The 17,847-nt window shown below is 44.4% G+C and overlaps 1 protein-coding gene across 4 annotated transcripts in view; it reads left to right on the top strand.

Annotated features, from left to right (window-relative positions):
* Positions 1 to 17,847, top strand: part of slc41a2b (solute carrier family 41 member 2b) — a 40,396-nt gene that overhangs the window by 9,971 nt on the left and 12,578 nt on the right. For all 4 annotated transcript variants that reach the window (XM_040051170.1, XM_040051172.1, XM_040051171.1 and 1 more), the window contains exons 7-10: positions 25 to 172; positions 624 to 703; positions 13,829 to 13,960; positions 14,352 to 14,500. In XM_040051170.1, coding sequence (XP_039907104.1) covers positions 25 to 172; positions 624 to 703; positions 13,829 to 13,960; positions 14,352 to 14,500 — 509 coding nt within the window. The remainder of the gene's footprint in view (positions 1 to 24; positions 173 to 623; positions 704 to 13,828; positions 13,961 to 14,351; positions 14,501 to 17,847) is intronic.

Genomic DNA, 17,847 nt, shown 5'->3' with positions numbered 1-17,847 from the left:
AACCCAAGTGTGTCTCCTCTGCAGATTCCTATCCGTATGTGTCGTCGTTGGTTTGGGCCTTCTTCATGTGTCTGACTCCGCTGTGGATCGTCATCTCCTCCAAGCACCCCGCCAGCCGCACCCTGCTCTACTCAGGATGGGAGCCCGTCATCACTGCTATGGTCATCAGCAGGTGTGTGTGTGTGTGTGTTTAGTCTTCTGAAGGAAAAAGAACAGCTGTCCCGAGTCTGCACCTCCCAGCGTCTGGTTTGCATGATGACTCATCCCCTAAACAAATTGCGGCATCCCAGCACATACACCCTCAGGTCTCCTTGAGCCTGGCGGCCTTACAGAGGAGCCAGTAGGAAGCAAATTACTGTCCCGCTCACTCTCTCTCACTCTCTCCTCTCAACAATCAGTGCTGCTGATATTACAGACCCACACAGGCTGTAATAGAGGAGGGGGAGCTGGGCTGTGAACAATTGAAAAATCCTTCATTCTCTCTGTCCAGTACAGCCATGAAGGATTTTAGTAGCTCTTCTAGAGAAGCACACAAATCCACTGTACACATCACTCAGGTGAAGGTGAGCCTATGCCTTTCCATGCGCTCTGAGTTAATGAGCTAATTATGTTGTGCTCTGCAGCATCGGAGGGCTCATCCTGGACAAAACGGTGTCTGACCCAAATCTGGCCGGCATTGTAGTGTACACCCCCGTTGTCAACGGTGAGTATTGACACCGCTTCCTTCTTTTGTTCTGTGCAGCATAGAGGTGTTGCTGATGTGCAGTCGTGTGCCCGGGGGGCATGAACAGACACGGAGGGGCTGGCTAAAGACCAGACCAAAGGTTTTAGTAACAGCTTCTTAAATCCTATTTATAAAACACACACATGAAAAATCCCACTCCTCCTTGAATCTTCCATCCTCTAATTCTTTCAGGATACAGCATCACAGTAGGGTTGGGCGATATGGTGAAATTTTCCGAGAATTTTAAGTCCAATAATCGACGATGGGCGATATATTCGCGCATGTGCAGACTTTTTCATGGGCGGAGCAATGTAATCATGCACGGACTAATTTGTGCGTTTACAACACAGAAGAAGTCCAAACATGGACAAACTAATTACCAAAACAATATAAAGTCGCCACTTTGGGATGAAGGAGGTAAACCTAAGGATGTAACCAAAGCGGTGTGCCGCTTGTGCAGACGTATAGTGCGAGCAGAGGACTCAAAAACGACTAACTTGCATGAGCATGTACGCGTCCACCATCCGAATGTTTTTCTCTGAACGTAGGCACTGCCTTTCTTTCTGTTATGAGTTTGAGTAAATGAATCGCTGCGTTTGGGCGCACTCTGAGGAGGGTGCATGTGCTCGCAGATGAAAGAGGGTGCTGTTGAAACAGCGCTATTATTCTGTTGACTGCTTCTATTAGCGCCATCATTATTAGCAAACTTACTCATGGGCAAATAAATAAATCGCTCTTGTAACCCTACTACCCACTCTCTGTGTGTGTGTGTGTGTGTGTGTGTGTGTGTGTGTGTGTGTGTGTGTGTGTGTGTGTGTGTGTGTGTGTGTGTGCGTCACATGGTTGCCATGAATATTACATGTAAAGGCAGCACAATGGTGCAGTGATTAGCACTGAGCTCGGTCCCACCACCTGGCTGTGGACTTTGCGTGGGTACTCCAGCTTCCTCCCACAGTCAAAGACGTACAGTTAGCAGGGTTAATATTAGTCTAGTGTCTTTATAAGACTACAGTTATAGAGAAAAACACTCAACACCCATCAGACACCATCCTCCCCATGAGCAAGCACTTTGGTGACAGCGGGAAGGAAAAACGTAATTTTAACATCGAGAAACTTCCAGCAGGCTCAGGGAGGGGCGGAGCCATCTGCTGCGACCACTCACAGAGGTGGGACATGCTTTTTTTTTTTTCTCTCTTTAATATTGGCACAAATAGAAGTAATATTTCATGTGTCAAATGTTAGTGAATCAGGTCTCTAATATTCTGCACCTGAAACGAACTCCCAGAAATACGTTTGCAACAAGTTCAGTTACAAAAATCTCCGAGTTCCCACCTCTTGCATGCAGTCCTTTGTAAATACCAGCAGTATAGTTTTTAATTACATTTATTCCTAGTTAGCTGTACCACAGCACATTAGTTAATCTGGTCCATAGGGTCTTAGTAAGGTGTACATGCTGCTAGAGCTGAACAGAACCCACCCTTTTCAGAAATGTCCATATCTGGTGTTTCTGCTCCGCTCAACTTAATATGTGCCTTCATCTTTGTTTATGAGCCGTTTCTGCACAGCTGCTACTGTAATAGCAGCTGTGCACGGTACGAGACACCCTGTGAAGTCAGCACAGGAACAGTTTAGGAATAATCGTTATGGGCTTCATGTCCTCAACAATAGATTTGATAGTTACCAACTCAACTTTGTTATTTCTGTGATGAGAGAGGAAGCGTCACATCCAGTCTGTGTAGCTGCTGCTCCTGGCACACCCTGGGGCTACACATATTGTGGCTGGATGTGTGAACCATTATTAAGATAAAAAGTGAAATAAATAAATAAAAACACATAATTAAACAGACCAAACGAATTAAAATATGCCTCTTTTGATGTGGCCACGCTGAAGGCCTCGAGCCTGAGACATCAGACTCTGCAGTACATACTAACACAGGTAAGTGTAGATGGCTGCTGTTCTGAAAATTCAGTTTTAACAGATTCCTCCTGCTTCCAGAAATGAATTAATGAAGCACTGTATTCATCTCAAAAGTAAAGACACAATTGCGTGACCAAAGAGAAAGGCAGCGATCGACAGGCTGACCTGAGGAGTCCGGCCCATACATTTAAATGCAGGCGTTCCTGCAATAGCCAGCTGGGCGTCCATGCCCCACCAAGCTGCTCTCAAAGTCTGTTTGATCTGTTCCTCTTTTCATTTTATCACATTACCACGCAGTGCGTCTGTGCGAAGCCTCTGCGTTTGTATGTGTAGCTTCTACCGTTGGCTTTTAAGATCACCTCTGTGATGGTTCACAGACACACTATTAAATAGTAGCTTAAAGGTGCATTACAGCTAAATATGTACCCTCATAAAGCTTTTAACCTGAGACACTGTGCTAACCAACCACAAACGGTTTCTTGGTCCAACAACTGTGTTAGAAAACACGGCGTCATCGAAGCATGGTAATAATGTTGCATGTTGTCACTCTGTGCTGTAATGTAGGCTTGGATGTTATTGAATGATCACATTCCCTGAAATCCATAATTTGGGAACTTATAACTTAGTTTACATTTTTGGCAGAGTTGTAAATATGACGGCTTGGCTAACAGCAGTTCTTGTTTTTAATTTAGACCTCAAGCTCCTCCCTCAGCACATCGCTTTCATACTGCAGCAAACCTTTAGTTCTGGGTTGTGCTTTCGATTCTGTGCTGCTTTACTGAACTTATTTATGACGGACATCATTTAATGCAACCCAGAGTGTTTCGTGGCCACATCTCTGTCACAGCCTTTAGCTGGAGCTCCACTTGCTGACTGTGTTGATAAGTGGGCTGAATCAGCAGCCAGGTTCAGTAATGACCTGCTCTTCTCCACATGTAGCAAAGCGCCCTGACGAAGCACATCACAGGGTTTGAAGACTGTCCTTTGAATTAGGAGAAGAACTGTCGCTGCTACCATCAGTTTAGACTTTGGCCTTTCTGTGTTACTGTCAGCTCTTTAACCTATAACGTGCCTTGAAGCAGCTGATGTTGTGATTTGGCAGCTTTGCAGCCGCAACTCAAACACGTGTGTGCATGCAGGTGTTTTCTTTGCTCTGGCTGCTCAGAGTAATTTAGCAGTATTTAACGTTAAGTAGTGAGACAACACTTAGCAATAATTTTGTCAGGAGGGATGTGTTGCACGTATTTAGTCACACTGAAAATGAAATTGGAAAAGACAACTACAGGGTCACCCTGTGCTATGATAGAAGGTGTGGAAGTGATTTAGATTAAATGGATCTTGCCTTGTTGGTGCAGTAAAGGTTCCTGGTGGCCAAAGGGCTGCTGTGAAGGCAGACAAATGGCTCTCAGAGGAGACAAAGGCCACATCTAGAAATAATGGAAAAGCTCTCTGCTGGTGTTTTTTGGATTTTCTGTTTTTTCTGCTGTTTTTCTGACAGCGCTTTTTTCAGATCTTAATGAGCAGCAGCATTAAAGCGCATTTGATTTGACTGGAAACGAGCTGTTTAACTTGGAAGTTTGGGAACAGAGAAACTGCTTCTGTTGTTGTTTGTCTCATTTATCTCTCTCAGCTTTATAATTAATGCAGTCTTTGACCCAGGGAGCAGAGATGGAGACAAAGTGTTTCTACACAAGATGGATAACACACTGCAGAGTCTATTTGTCTTTTTCCTCTAGCTGCTCAGTTCCCAGGTGTGAACGTACGTGAATGTACGAGCAGCGGAGGGACGTGCTCGGTACACACTCCCTGGATAAACGAGGGTTACTAAAGAGCCTCCAGATGCTCATCACCATAAATAAGTTACCTAATGAGACTGGTTTAGGCAGACAGTTGGAATCCGTCTGTCTCCGGTCCTCTTCCATTTCCCCTTACCTTTCCCTCATCACATTTCCCACTGCCAGCGGGCTCAACCGCAGCTGCCAGGGCTCTGGCACTGCCACAACAACAGATAAGCTTTTAATTAAATGCCATTAATGAGAGACGTTTAAGGAGATGGAGTACGAACCTGACTCTAATTGGTTTTCTACTGAGACGTACCCCCGGCACAAAGCAGCTGTGGAACCACTGCGTGTCCGTTTGTGAGCACTGGGACTTTTTGATTTTGTTTGCACCGTTGGGAAAAGAAGCCATCTCCGATTTCAGGAATCGCAGAGCGAGTGCCTCGTGTCTTTTGGCTGATAAAAATGCACCAGCGCTCCTGTCCTAATAAAAGTACATTTGAAGAAAGGGCAGACGGAGCAGAGATGGGTAAAGCATGTGGATGTTTGATTAGCAAAGAGTGGGGGAGGGGGTGTGTAGGGCTTGGTAAGAAAAGGCAGGTTACGTGAAACATGGGGGAGAGAAAGCCCTCTTTTCCCACACTGACCTCCATTATTTCGTTTTAATGCTTCAGGGTTATTTCGTTCAGTTTAAGCTTAACTATCCTGATACTGCAGGTTTCAAACTGGGTTCTGACATCTTTAGTATCCAGGGAGCGTCTGACGGTTTCCTCTTGTCCGCGTTGTGCGATGCACATCGCAGGGTTTTGTCATCTTTTGTTTCTTTTGATCTGAAATGCATTTTCAGGTGTGTGTCTTAGAGACTTTTATGTGACTTTGTGAAACGTGCAGATACATTATGCTGCATATTTTTGTACCAGACATCACTGAGAGACAGCCCAGTCTTTAATCTTTGCTTGTCATCTGGGCATATTTGCCTATTTTTCTTTCCTTCTGTTGTTTGCTTCAGGATAAGGTGTCTGCCTTTTTTACATCTAACTGCTACCAATAAGTCATCTTCTCCTTCATCTGTCAGTGTTTTTCTTTCATTATGCTTTTTCTGTATTTGTTTCATTCTGCCACTTTCTCATTTGAATAAACAATATAAATGAAACCTTGAGAAGAGAAGCCAAGATTCGCAGACCTTTGCTGCCACCACCACCACCTCCCTGCAGGCAGAGTGGCCCAGTTGAGAGCAGCACAGACCCCCTGTAGCTTCCACGAAGGTTTGCCGTGGCCCAGACATCCTCATCGCCCTCATTGCTCCTGTCAGACCAAGTGACCTAAATAAGCCAGATTGCCCTCTTAACCACCTTCAGCTAACTCTGCCCCCTGCTGAGGTGGCAAGAATGCCCTCATACCCCAAACTGTGTCGTTGAGGATGTCAGAATCAGTGCTCGATCACATCAACCAAATGTGATCATTTAACATATTTTTGAAATACCAAATTCAGTACTAAAATGAAACTTTCCAATGTATGAAGGTTGGAAAAACACTCTTGGCAAATTGGATGCTTAAATTGTCAGCCTACACATTTCCTTCCCTCCGTCAAACTCTGTGTTAAACATATTTTATCACACCACAAAACGTGTGTTGGAACACAACCAGCCTAAAATTATTCATATAAATATAAAAGTAATTTTTAAAATAGTGAAAAATATTTATCACGTCCTCTGAATAGCTAAAGGCACGTTGGTGACGTAGGCAGATGGACTGTTTGGACACAGTTGGACTCACCTGGACTGTACGCTGACCTGCTGCTGTGTTTCTTTACAACCAAACCAATTTATTAAGTCTGACGTAGTTATCAATTTCATTTTCCAAGTGCTTCTTTCATAAAACAAAGAAGCACAGAGATGATGGAGAACCAGCCCTGCAGGACAGCATCTCTGGCTGTGGGAGTGTTTCTAATATTCAGTCAGGCTGACAGTCTGACCTGAAGGAGGGAACAAAGGTAGTGTTAGCCAAATGTTAATGCCTTGACCCAGAGTGACGGGTGGATCCTGGTAGTGGGTTCAATGTGAGTGGAGTTGCCCCCCACCTTCTTCAAATCTAACAAAAGTGGGATCAAACGTTTGTGCTGCAAAAATGTTTGTTTGTGCTGCTATCATTTTAAAAATATTAATAAAATAATGTCCTGATGCGTGCTTAATCATCCATTCATCGATTCTGTTCATCTGGACATTTTCAGTGGGAGAAAATTCTCGTCACTCATCCAGTGACTTCTTCAGTCTCAGCTGACAGCCGCTTTCTCCAACCTTATAAACAGTACATGTGCAGTGAAGAGAGATCTTACATCTGTCTCCACTGGCATCCCAGTCACGGAAGCGTTGGAGGTAGTTTGTAAGAGATTACAGGATCACCCCAACCTCAGCAACAGGACCACTCTCAGCACTGATCAATTGTGTTTGCTTTTGAAAGTGTGTCTTAATTCCATGGGTTACCCAGTTTCACCCATTATGGCCAATTTGTGCGTGGAGGAGGTGGGAAACCTGGGCTTTGTTTTCTGTCACGGCAGGTGTGTTTGGAAACAGGACCCAAAAGCAGATACTGTAGGACACAGAACTCAACTAAAACCAAAAGAGAGCCTTTATTACGGCTCTACTACTACACTGAGAACAGGCTATGACAACTATGAAACTGTGACCAAACTATAAAAGCTATGATGAGACTATGGTGTAGCGCAACAGACGACCTGACAATGAAACACAGAAAACAGAGGACTTAAATCCACAGGAGGTAAACACATGGGGGAACAGCTGACTGAAGTTAAACATAATGATGTCACAGGAAAGTGAAGCTAAACACAATGACAGAAACGCACCAGACCCCTTTAGAATAAAACATGAAACAGAGAAAAATACAATAATCAACAAAATAAAACAAAAATACACAAAAAACTGGGTCTCAGACCCAGTACCGTCATGGTTCCTGGGTAGTTCTCCTACACAGGAACACCACCAAGTCATGGTTCTGGTATGTGGATGACACCTGGGTGAAAATCAAATCTCAGGACATGCCAACATTTACGGATCACGTTAACTCCACATTCTCCTCCTGAAGGCCCGCAACACCGCCTTCAGGTCAGGAGATGCACACGCCTACAGCACAGCCAGGGCTAATCTAAAGAAGGGCATCAAAAAAGCCAAACACCATTACAAAAAGAAGGTAGAAGAACACTTCTCCAACTCCAACCCCCGACGCATGTGGCAAGGACTCCAGACCATCACAGACTACAGGACCACCAAACCCTCCCCCGCATCCTCCTTCCTTTACAAGCTCAACAACTTTTATGCTCGTTTTGAGCGAGGGAATCCAACAACTACAACCAAAACAGACATGACGCCAGACCACCAACCTCTGACTCTCTCCCCCACCGATGTAGGAGCGGTGCTGAGCAGGATCAATGTCTACAAGGCTGCAGGTCCTGATGGCATCCCCGGGCGTGTTCTCAGAGCGTGTTCTAGGGAGCTTGCAGGAGTGCTGGCAGACATATTCAACCTGTCCTTGGCCCAAGCTGTGGTACCGGCCTGCTTCAAATCCACCTCCATCGTCCCCATACCCAAAAACCCCAACCCATCCAGCCTCAGTGACTACCGCCCAGTAGCCCTCACCACCATCATTACAAAGTGCTTAGAGCAGCTGGTCCTAGCACACTTCAAATCCTGTCTCCCCCCCCCACCCTGGACCCCCACCAATTCGCATACCGCCAGAACAGGAGCACAGAGGATGCAGTCTCCATCGCACTGCACTCTGTCCTCTCACACCTGGACAACAACAACACCTACGCCAGAATGCTGTTTATAGACTTCAGTTCAGCATTCAATACAATCCACCCCTCACAACTCATCAGGAAACTGACAGACCTGAGCATCAGTTCCCTCATCTGCAAATGGTTACTGGACTTCCTGACCAACCGCCCCCAACATGTCCGGCTGGATAACCACTGTTCATCTACCATCACGATGAACACCGGTGTACCACAAGGCTGTGTGATGAGCCCTTTCCTCTACTCCCTCTTCACCCACGACTGCAGACCTGCTGATGGTTCCAACACCATCATTAAGTTTGCAGATGACACCACGGTGATTGGCCTCATCAGTGACAACGATGGATCTCATCTGGACGACCAACTGCTCCAAGCTGGTCAAGAAGGCTCACCAGGGCCTGTTCTTCCTGAGAACCACCTGTCCTCAGACATCCTGGTGAACTTCTATCGCTGCACCATCAAGAGCATCCTGACCAACTGTATAACAGACTGGTACGGGAACTGCTCTGCCTCGGACTGGAAGGCGTTGCAGAGGGTCGTGAAAACTGCCCAGCGCATCGCCGGAGCACCACTTCCTGCCATACAAAACATCTACCCTTCTTCCTTCTGGGAGGCCCTACAGGAGCCTCCGGACTACGACCACAAGGTACCGGAACAGCTTCTTCCCTACAGCTGTCAGACTCCTGAACTCCTGACATCTGACCAACATTAAACTCATGGACTGAACACACACACACACACACACACACACACACACACACACCACAAACAAAACAACTGTACTCTCATACACACAACAATTAATCATTATGAATAATAATAGTAATAATGATAATAATCATTATGAAGTGCTTGTAACGGTTAGTCTTGCATCAAATCAAATTATCTCTTTCCCCCAACATCGATCCATTTGAGGTCGCACACCGGTCAAAACGCTCAACCGATGATGCAATTTCAACTGCCCTTCACTCAGCCCTCACACATCTGGACACTATAGACTCATACGTTAGAATGCCGTTCATGAACTTCAGTTCAGCTTTCAACACCATCATTCACAAACTAGATCTGCAGAATCAACTTTTTGGGATTTACTTACCTGGATGATCAAGATATTAATTTATTAATATTTTAGAATAGAATAGAATTCAACTTTATTGTCATAGCACATGCACAGGTACAGGGCAATGAAATGCAGTTTGCATCCATCCAGAAGTGCTTTAGTGATATAGATATATTACAATATATATTAGCAATAATATAGATATGTGAGTATATTACAGAAATGGGTCTATTATGGTATGTTATAATGTACACAGTATGAAGTATGTTATGAATATTCTATAACTATAAGTATGTACAGGCTGTAGTGAGTACAAGCTATGTACAGGATATGAACAGGATATAAATATGAAAAACTATACAGAATATGAAATAAATAACTTTACAGAATCTGAGATATACAGTTATACAGAAATGGGAACTATGCAAGTTGTAAACAGTTGTAGGATTAAAGATTATCGAATGTACAGAATGATTATTTACACAGAGCTATACAGTAGTGCAGTTAAGATAAGTGAGGGTGTAGATAGTTTCTACAGAGGTATATAAAGTGCTAGTGGTTGTGAGTGGTGGTTCAGTCCATGTTATTATTGTGTGTTTGAGGGTACAGTTGTCCATTGTGGGTGTGTGTATGTTCAGTCCATGTGTTAACATGGGTCAGATGTCAGGAGGCAGAGTTCAGGAGTCTGACAGCTGTGGGGAAGAAGCTGTTCCGGTACCTGGTGGTCTTAGTCCGGAGGCTCCTGTAGCGCCTCCCAGAGGGCAGGAGGGTGAAGAGTCCATGTGATGGGTGACTGGGGTCTTTGATGATTTTCCCAGCCCTTTTCAGACACCGCTTCCTGTAGATGTCTTTTATGGCAGGAAGTGGTGCTCCGGCGATGCGCTGGGCAGTTTTCACGACCCTCTGCAACGCCTTCCGGTCCGAGGCAGAGCAGTTCCCGTACCAGACTGTTATACAGTTGGTCAGGATGCTCTCGATGGTGCAGCGATAGAAGTTCACCAGGATGTCTGAGGACAGGTGGTTCTTCCTCAGAGTCCTCAAGAAGAAGAGGCGCTGGTGAGCCTTCTTGACCAGCTTGGAGCAGTTGGTCGTCCAGGTGAGATCCTCGGAGATGTGGACTCCCAGGAACTTGAAGCTGCTCACACGCTCCACAGCCGTCCCCTTAATGTGGATGGGTGGATGTGGGTCAGCATTCCTCCTGTAGTCCACGATGAGCTCCTTGGTCTTCTCGGTGTTAAGCAGCAGGTTGTTTGTGTCGCACCACTCGGCCAGACGATCCACCTCCTCCCTGTAGGCGGCCTCATCGTTGTCACTGATGAGGCCAATCACCGTGGTGTCATCTGCAAACTTAATGATGGTGTTGGAACCATCAGCAGGTCTGCAGTCGTGGGTGAAGAGGGAGTAGAGGAAAGGGCTCATCACACAGCCTTGTGTGATGAGCCCCTATTTTTAAAATGATAGCAGCACAAACGACAATTTTTGCAGCACAAACGTTTGATACCACTTTTGTTAGATTTGAAGAAGGTGGGGGGCCAACTTCACTCACATGTGTGATCACTCTGTCATTCTCACATGGTTTTGGTTTGCTGTGATAAATGCATATGAGTGTACTAGTGCTGGGTGATATGGGGGAAATCTAATATCACAATATTTTTTTAGCTATATCGCTTTTGGTGACCAAGTAGTTGTGGGAACAGACTAGTATGCAGCGCCCTGTCGTCACCTCCAAACGTTTTCTATACAGTTCCCTTATAGCAGTCAAATAGTGCAGTCACTAATGCTGCTGGTGCTTCAGACAGAATGACAACAGGACACAGCTTCACAGATGTGAACAGTCCCTTTTAGAGCCTCGAGTACGAGCCGCATACATAACTGCATCGACTGCATACACATTAGAGCCCAGTCACTCGCTCTGTCTCTCTGTTGTTTTGGGTGTTTCACATAATAATATATCCACATGTTGATGAGATCTAACTTTCAGTGCAATCCAAACTCAAACTTGATCCAGCTCTTTTTCCCACAGCAGACAAAGCCAGGCCAGCTGCCCCTACTTCCTGTCTGTATTTCTCCACACTGACACGAGGTTCACATCATCTCCACATTGTACCTTTAAAGAATGGCATGGGATTGTGGCCGACGGAAACGGTGAGGACAGGAATGTGAGGGGACAGATGGCAGAGAGTGTGAACGCTCGTTGTGAAGTGATATCTGTTTACAGGCCCTGTGGGAGGGCTGCTAATGCTCCAGCGTCACCAGGCAGACAAAGAGCTTCAATAGATGGAGTTAAGTGGACATCACCCTGAGGTGGCAGCGGTGTCTAATCTAATATAGTCACTACAAAACGAATTTGGGAGGCTTAACCACGCGGCGTCGCTTCTTGTCCTTTGTATTTGGTTTCCAGCACATGATCACAGTGACCATCCGATGACATGTAGTCCTGTGAACCTTCTGAAGAGCAAATACGTGAATTATTTCTGAATAAATAATCCTCCTTCCTGCCAGTTCTCACCTCCCCTGAACACTTCTTTATGTACATAACAGCAGTAGGACTTTGTTCTCTTCTGACCTGCTCTGTGTACACCTGTCTGCTAGCTGGTTCTTCATGTCTTTGTGTAAGTTCTCCTGTCGTTTAGTCACCACGCTGTGGCTACAGGAACAAAAACACAAGAAATGTGTTTGTGTGTCACCTGCTGAAGGAAAGGTGATGCTGAGGCACGTGAATATAACATCAGCATGTTTGTCAGTACAGATGGTGTTTCATATTTCCATCACTGATCATCTGCTTGATGATTAAACACATGATGAAAAAATCCAAATCTAAAGCATTTTGAAATAAAGATGATTGTAATCATTTCACTGTCTTGGAAAACATGCAAAATGTGAACATATTGAGAGCTTTGTGATGTAAAAGCAGAAACACCAGGACTCTTTGTTCACTTTGGCAGATAGATCCAGAGGAACATGAGACAAAACTGTTCAGCGATAACCAAAGGAAACCTCACAACCCCCCCGGAGAGGTGCTACATGCTAGCAGGCAGAGCCTTGAGGAAACCGGGGTTGTGCTAGAAACAAACCGATCTGAAAACGTGAACACTGGTAACCTGCTGGTGGTGAAAGCTTTACTTTAAAATGACAGACTCTAATTACAGTATAAGTACTTAGATTTGTAGTTATTTATTGTAGCGCTCTAAGCTAGCTGTGGCCTTGTTGTAAGTCTCTATAACATTGAAGCAAAACCAGTTTCTGCTAACTTTGGGTTGATCGTGTTTTTTCTCAACATGCAGAACTAAGTTCTCAGCAATCGTTGTTCTCTACCTCCGTGATGTAAATGGACAACGGTCCACACAGAATCACAGACATCCTACATGCAGAGTTTCGCTACTTAATTTCTGTTTTCTGAGGTTGTTCTACATTTTTCATTTTGACCTTTCGTGGCACGTACGCAACAAATAGAGTCGACCTTTAACAGAACAGGCGTCTCCTCTCAGCTACAGACATTTTTATCTAATTCTAACAGGTCTCACTGTTCACGATCACGTTTTATTTTTGAAAATCTTGAAGTGTTAGCGAAATATGTTGCAGAGCTAATGTGTCTTAGATTACCCTAAGCTATGCCCACAGGTTTCCAATGTTTAAGCACAATTAAAAATCAAGAAGCATTTAGAAAAAAAGAAGAAAAAGAAGCGCTTGTTGTCAGTTACTCATGTGCTCTACTTTGCAACCTGAGGTCACCTGTCTGTTTTTTAACAGCACTCCCTGCAGTGTCACAATGCATATAATTTTAATTAAGTAAATCATGCATTATCATGACTCCAGCAGTGCCTGTTGTTTTACTCTAAAGCAGCGCAATTTATGGTTTTCAGGGTTTTTATCGTTAACTCTGTTTCCCCGCGTCTTTTCCTGTGTTGTAGTTGTGCGTCTTATTTTGAAAGAAATAGTTACATGTTACCATAGCGACCAGAGGGCATTAAGAAGCAGAGAGGAGGATGTTACTCTCAATGTTGTTGGCGCAGTTCAGGAGGACGCTGCTAATAAAGTTACACAGTGAATTCATCTTTATTATTATATTTACAAAATACCAGTTTTTGTCTCGGTCGTATCGTTTTATTTTGTTGTATTTATCCGCCACACCTTAAAGGCCGCAGCGTGAAAACATTGTCTGACATTAAACCGTCTGCGGAGCAACAAAGGTTGGGGAGCGCGGCTCTAAATAATATTTGGTACTGATTCTTATAGAGGACTTTTCTACCCTGGAGCACCGAAAGCACTTTATAAACATGCCTCATTCACCCATTCATACAAGCATTCACACTCTGATAGCTGCATCAGAGAACAACTTTGGATATTTGGCATGCAGACTGGAGCAGCTGGTGGTCTGCTCTACCTGAGCTACAGCCACGCTTTGGGAGATATATTAGCAGGTTTTTGAACTCTTAAATATTGATGTCTTCTCACTTAGGAAAAGTGAAAAGTAGTGTTTCGTTTCAGCTTTCATGCTGTTGTTGAAGTTATGTTGATAATTGCTTTCTGTAACGTGCAGGTATTGGAGGTAACCTGGTGGCTATTCAGTCAAGCAGGATCTCCACCCACCTTCATTTCCACTGTGCTCCTGGGGAAGTTCCCGATGAGGCCAAGGGCTGCTACTACCCCTGCCGCACATTCTGTGGTACAGGTCAGTATAAACACACAAACACACACACACACACACTCCAGTCTAACCAGCACTGTTGTCTGGCACTGTTTAATTGGCTTTCACGCACATATACGTGTTTAAAGTAGGCTTGGATGTCATGTTTTATGATGGTGTCAGAATGATGATCAGGCTCAACTGAAGACTTTGAAACGAGCTTTTGGCCATTCCCCTGGCTCGTTCGTTGTGAGACCCTCTCCTGCAGGCGTAAATTAGCTCTGTGTTTGGAAGAAGCAGTGGGGGCAGCTGGTGGACTGCGTGAGCGAGTACAGTTTGTCACCAGCCTGTGTGTTTTTCATAAAGAATAGAAGAATGTATTTTGGATCCCTCACGTTCAGCTCTAATGTTTTCTGTCTTGTTTGTATTTTCTCAGGCGCCAATCATCGTTCTGCACAGATGCTCTTCCTTTCGGCCATCCCCGGTCACCTGATTTTCCTCTACGCCATCCACTTCATGAAGAGTGGCCACACAACCCTGACGCCCATCTTTATGTCTGTCTACCTAGCTGCTGCTATGCTGCAGGTGAGTACACAGCCAGTGTAAAGAATTCTAGAATAATCCTTCCACATGAAGCATTTAAGCTCACTGGCTCTTTTTGCAATCCCATCTCAGACCTTAATGCTTTGTTATCAACACCAACAAAAAGGCATTGCTCAGGCTCCTCTGTGATTCCAGTTGTTTAAAGCTGTATAAAGTGACTATATGTGGTCCGACAGGCCGCTTTAGTGACAAAATATTAGGCTCACATTCATCAGTGTACAAAGGCTCTAAATCAGTGCTCACCCTGATGTCTTCAGTTTGCATCAGCAGATTTTTTGCAACATCTACAAAGTTTAAACAGAAGAAATGATAGCATGTTCTTAATCCGCTGTGTTAATTGTATTTAAGAGGGTCAGCGAAAACAGCAACACCTGTGAACCTGTGTGAAAATATTCCAAGTCAGATATAAAAGGAAGATGAGTCTGTGTCTTCCTCAACAGCAGGTGGAGATGCAGGTGTGTGAGTGTTGTGGTTTGAGGCGGTGCCTGAAGGAATCTTATTTTGTTTTGGCAGCAGGTATGATAATTATGAAGGAGCAGCTTGAATTATGATTGGCTGCTTTCACTTCTTAGGTGCATCGTGATCTGTCTTTAAGGTCTGGAATTTGAAGAATTGACTTGGCATGGCGGTGTGTGTGTGTGCGTGTGTGTGCATGTGTATGTGTGTGCATGTGTATGTGTGTGTGTGTGTGTATGTGTGCGTGGGTGCGGGTGGGTGCGTGTGTGTATGTGTGTGTGCGTGTATGTGTGCGTGTGTGGGTGCGTGTGCGCGCGTGCGTGTGTCTCGGACTCTTGCTGTGCCCAAAGGCTTTTTAAGGCTTCCCTAAATCTTTAATGCAGACACAGAACATTAAGATGTAATCCTGGCCACTGAGGCATTGGACACTCTCCAAATCAATTAAGAGCAGAGCTGCTTTAAAGATCCTTCAGTCCCAAATAGAACATCAGATGGCAGAGACGACTCTCGGGACTGCAGGAGTAAAACGTGTTTGTATCCAGCCTTTTTCACATTGAAGTCACCAAAGAAGATGACTGATCTGTTCAAGAGCTGAATCCTGCTTTGTGTGGGTCTTTCTGCACGTCTTCATAGATGGAAGTGTTTTAGGGTATAAATGTTTATTGAAGTAAGATGCAGAAATGACTCCCAGAAGTACGTGTGCTTTGTCACGAGGTTTCTCCTCGTGCCATATTTAATCATCATTTTACACCGTCATATGGATGGATGCTAAACTCTGTAATATTCAAGAGGAAAATGTTGAATAGTAAATTCATGTTTCAGTTTGCATTGTGTTTGCAGTGCCTGCACACGTTCGTGTCTCAGCGGGCAGCCGTTTGAAGAAAGTAAAAAAGCCACCGTGCTCCAAACAGCAGACAGACACAGCTGATGACACACTGGTAGCATGGTGGGGCATCTAGTAGCTAAAGAGTTAGGAAGAAGATCAGAAAAAAGGAGCTTAAAGGGACTAAATATGACCACAAAAATGACCTGATGGAGGTTTAATACAAGTGGAACAGTGGTTCTGCGGCGCATGGAGCCACTACAGATGGCGTCTGAACGAGCAGGGAAACTGTCGAAAAAGAGCAAATATATTTTTTTATAGGGAGAATAAGCAAATACTTCTGTGTGCTTTGTCTCTGTTTTGCTCGTGTCAAACATGACCTCATGGGGCTTCCAAATAGCAGCGTTGGTTTACAGCACAGTGAACTGATCATGGAGTGTTTACACTGAGAACTATTGAAGCAAAGCGCTGCAGTCAGTGAGCAGGTCTGCAGGGCTGGAAAACTAATGTGTGGGTGTGTGAGGATTATAAGCAGGGGATAGTAGCTTCACCTTCAGCGAGCCTCCGCCTGTAATGCAGACCAGTGCAAATGATGCAATGCCCACCAGCAAACTCACATGTGCAAAAAAAGCTTGACACTTTAAGGTCGTAAAGGGAGCGCTGGCTACTACTGTAAAGATGCATAATATCTGATTTCATGAGGAACATTAGTTTTAACACTGTTTATGACTTGGAGTAGATCGTTTCTGCACTGGCTCTGAGAAAAAAGTAGCCTTGGTCAGTGCTCTTAAAAGACCCCGATGCACTCACTGCACATCGGAAACTGAAACCACATTACCCACACGGATATATTTCATTTGGTTTTTGCCAGTAAGTCTTTTTAAAAAATAAATGCTCAATTCAAACTGGCTGTGTGAATACCCAGTTGAGATTCAATATGGACTTATTTTTCCCACACCTTCCAATGTCGTTCCAAATTTTCTCCTACATTCGATGCAGCGCGAGACCCCATTTGGCAAAAAAAGTGTGTAACATGGCAGAATTTGATAATGTCATTCAGTTCTACTTTAACTGTAGCAGTCTGCTTCTTTAATAGCAGTGATAAGCAGAAACTGCACATGGTACAGTTTGATAGCGTTCCATTGAAAGTGAAAGCAGAGAAAATAAGGGGAGAAATTGAAACATTCCTGCAAAATAGCCCGACTCAATGTGCTGTCTCTGCCTGCTTCGCAGTACAGTCACTAGTTAGGAAGGAAGAATGGGGTTGTGCATGTTTTGGCACACGGTGATTAATAATTTTACATAAATCCATAGGGATTAAAAAAAAGCCTGGAACATGGCAAGAGATGAAGCATGAAAACATAAACAAATCACACAAGACAGCACGATTTAATGTTAGCCCACAGCATATCCAGTATAAGAATGAGGCAATGCTGAATAAACTAAGGCAACACGGTGCAGTCAGTGGTGGTGTGAAGGGAAAGTAGAGAGTTTGACAGATTGGGATTGGAGCAACTTTGTCTGATGAGGTTAAACAAAGTTTAATAGTGAAGCATATGCATGTCTATGATAATGTTAATGGAAGCCAAGTTCCTGGATAACACAGAGGTAGTACACAGGAAAACATGAATCAATAATAACTGAGGTAACCATCTCTTACTCTGAAGACATGATCTCATTATTCCAGTGAGTGTCAGATATTATCCAACTCAACGTAGTTTGGGCTCTCATCTGTCAGCAAGCGTTTGGTCCACAAACCAGTCAGCTTCACGCATGCATCAAAAGACAGTATGGCCAGGCTTTCTGAGGTTCGCATGACATTTTCCTATCAAGTACACCAGTATAAGTGTCAGCTCAAATGCAGTCAGGGTGTCTGTCAGGCAGTGCTCAGCAGCAGCAGGATCGTATTTTGCTAGTTTAATAGAGTAATTGCTGTGAAAGGTTGCCTAGAGGCAAAATACAGAGGAGTGTTTCTGAATGTGCTCAGTAGACAGCTCAACACTCTCAGATGTGAAATCAGCATCATCGTCATCAAAACACCAAAACAAAG

The sequence above is a fragment of the Simochromis diagramma genome, unplaced genomic scaffold (assembly GCF_900408965.1).
Source record: "Simochromis diagramma unplaced genomic scaffold, fSimDia1.1 OVJJ01000131.1, whole genome shotgun sequence".
Lineage (NCBI taxonomy): Eukaryota > Metazoa > Chordata > Actinopteri > Cichliformes > Cichlidae > Simochromis > Simochromis diagramma.
The sequence above is the reverse complement of the archived record's forward strand: the minus strand, read 5'-3'. Positions and strand labels throughout refer to the sequence as shown.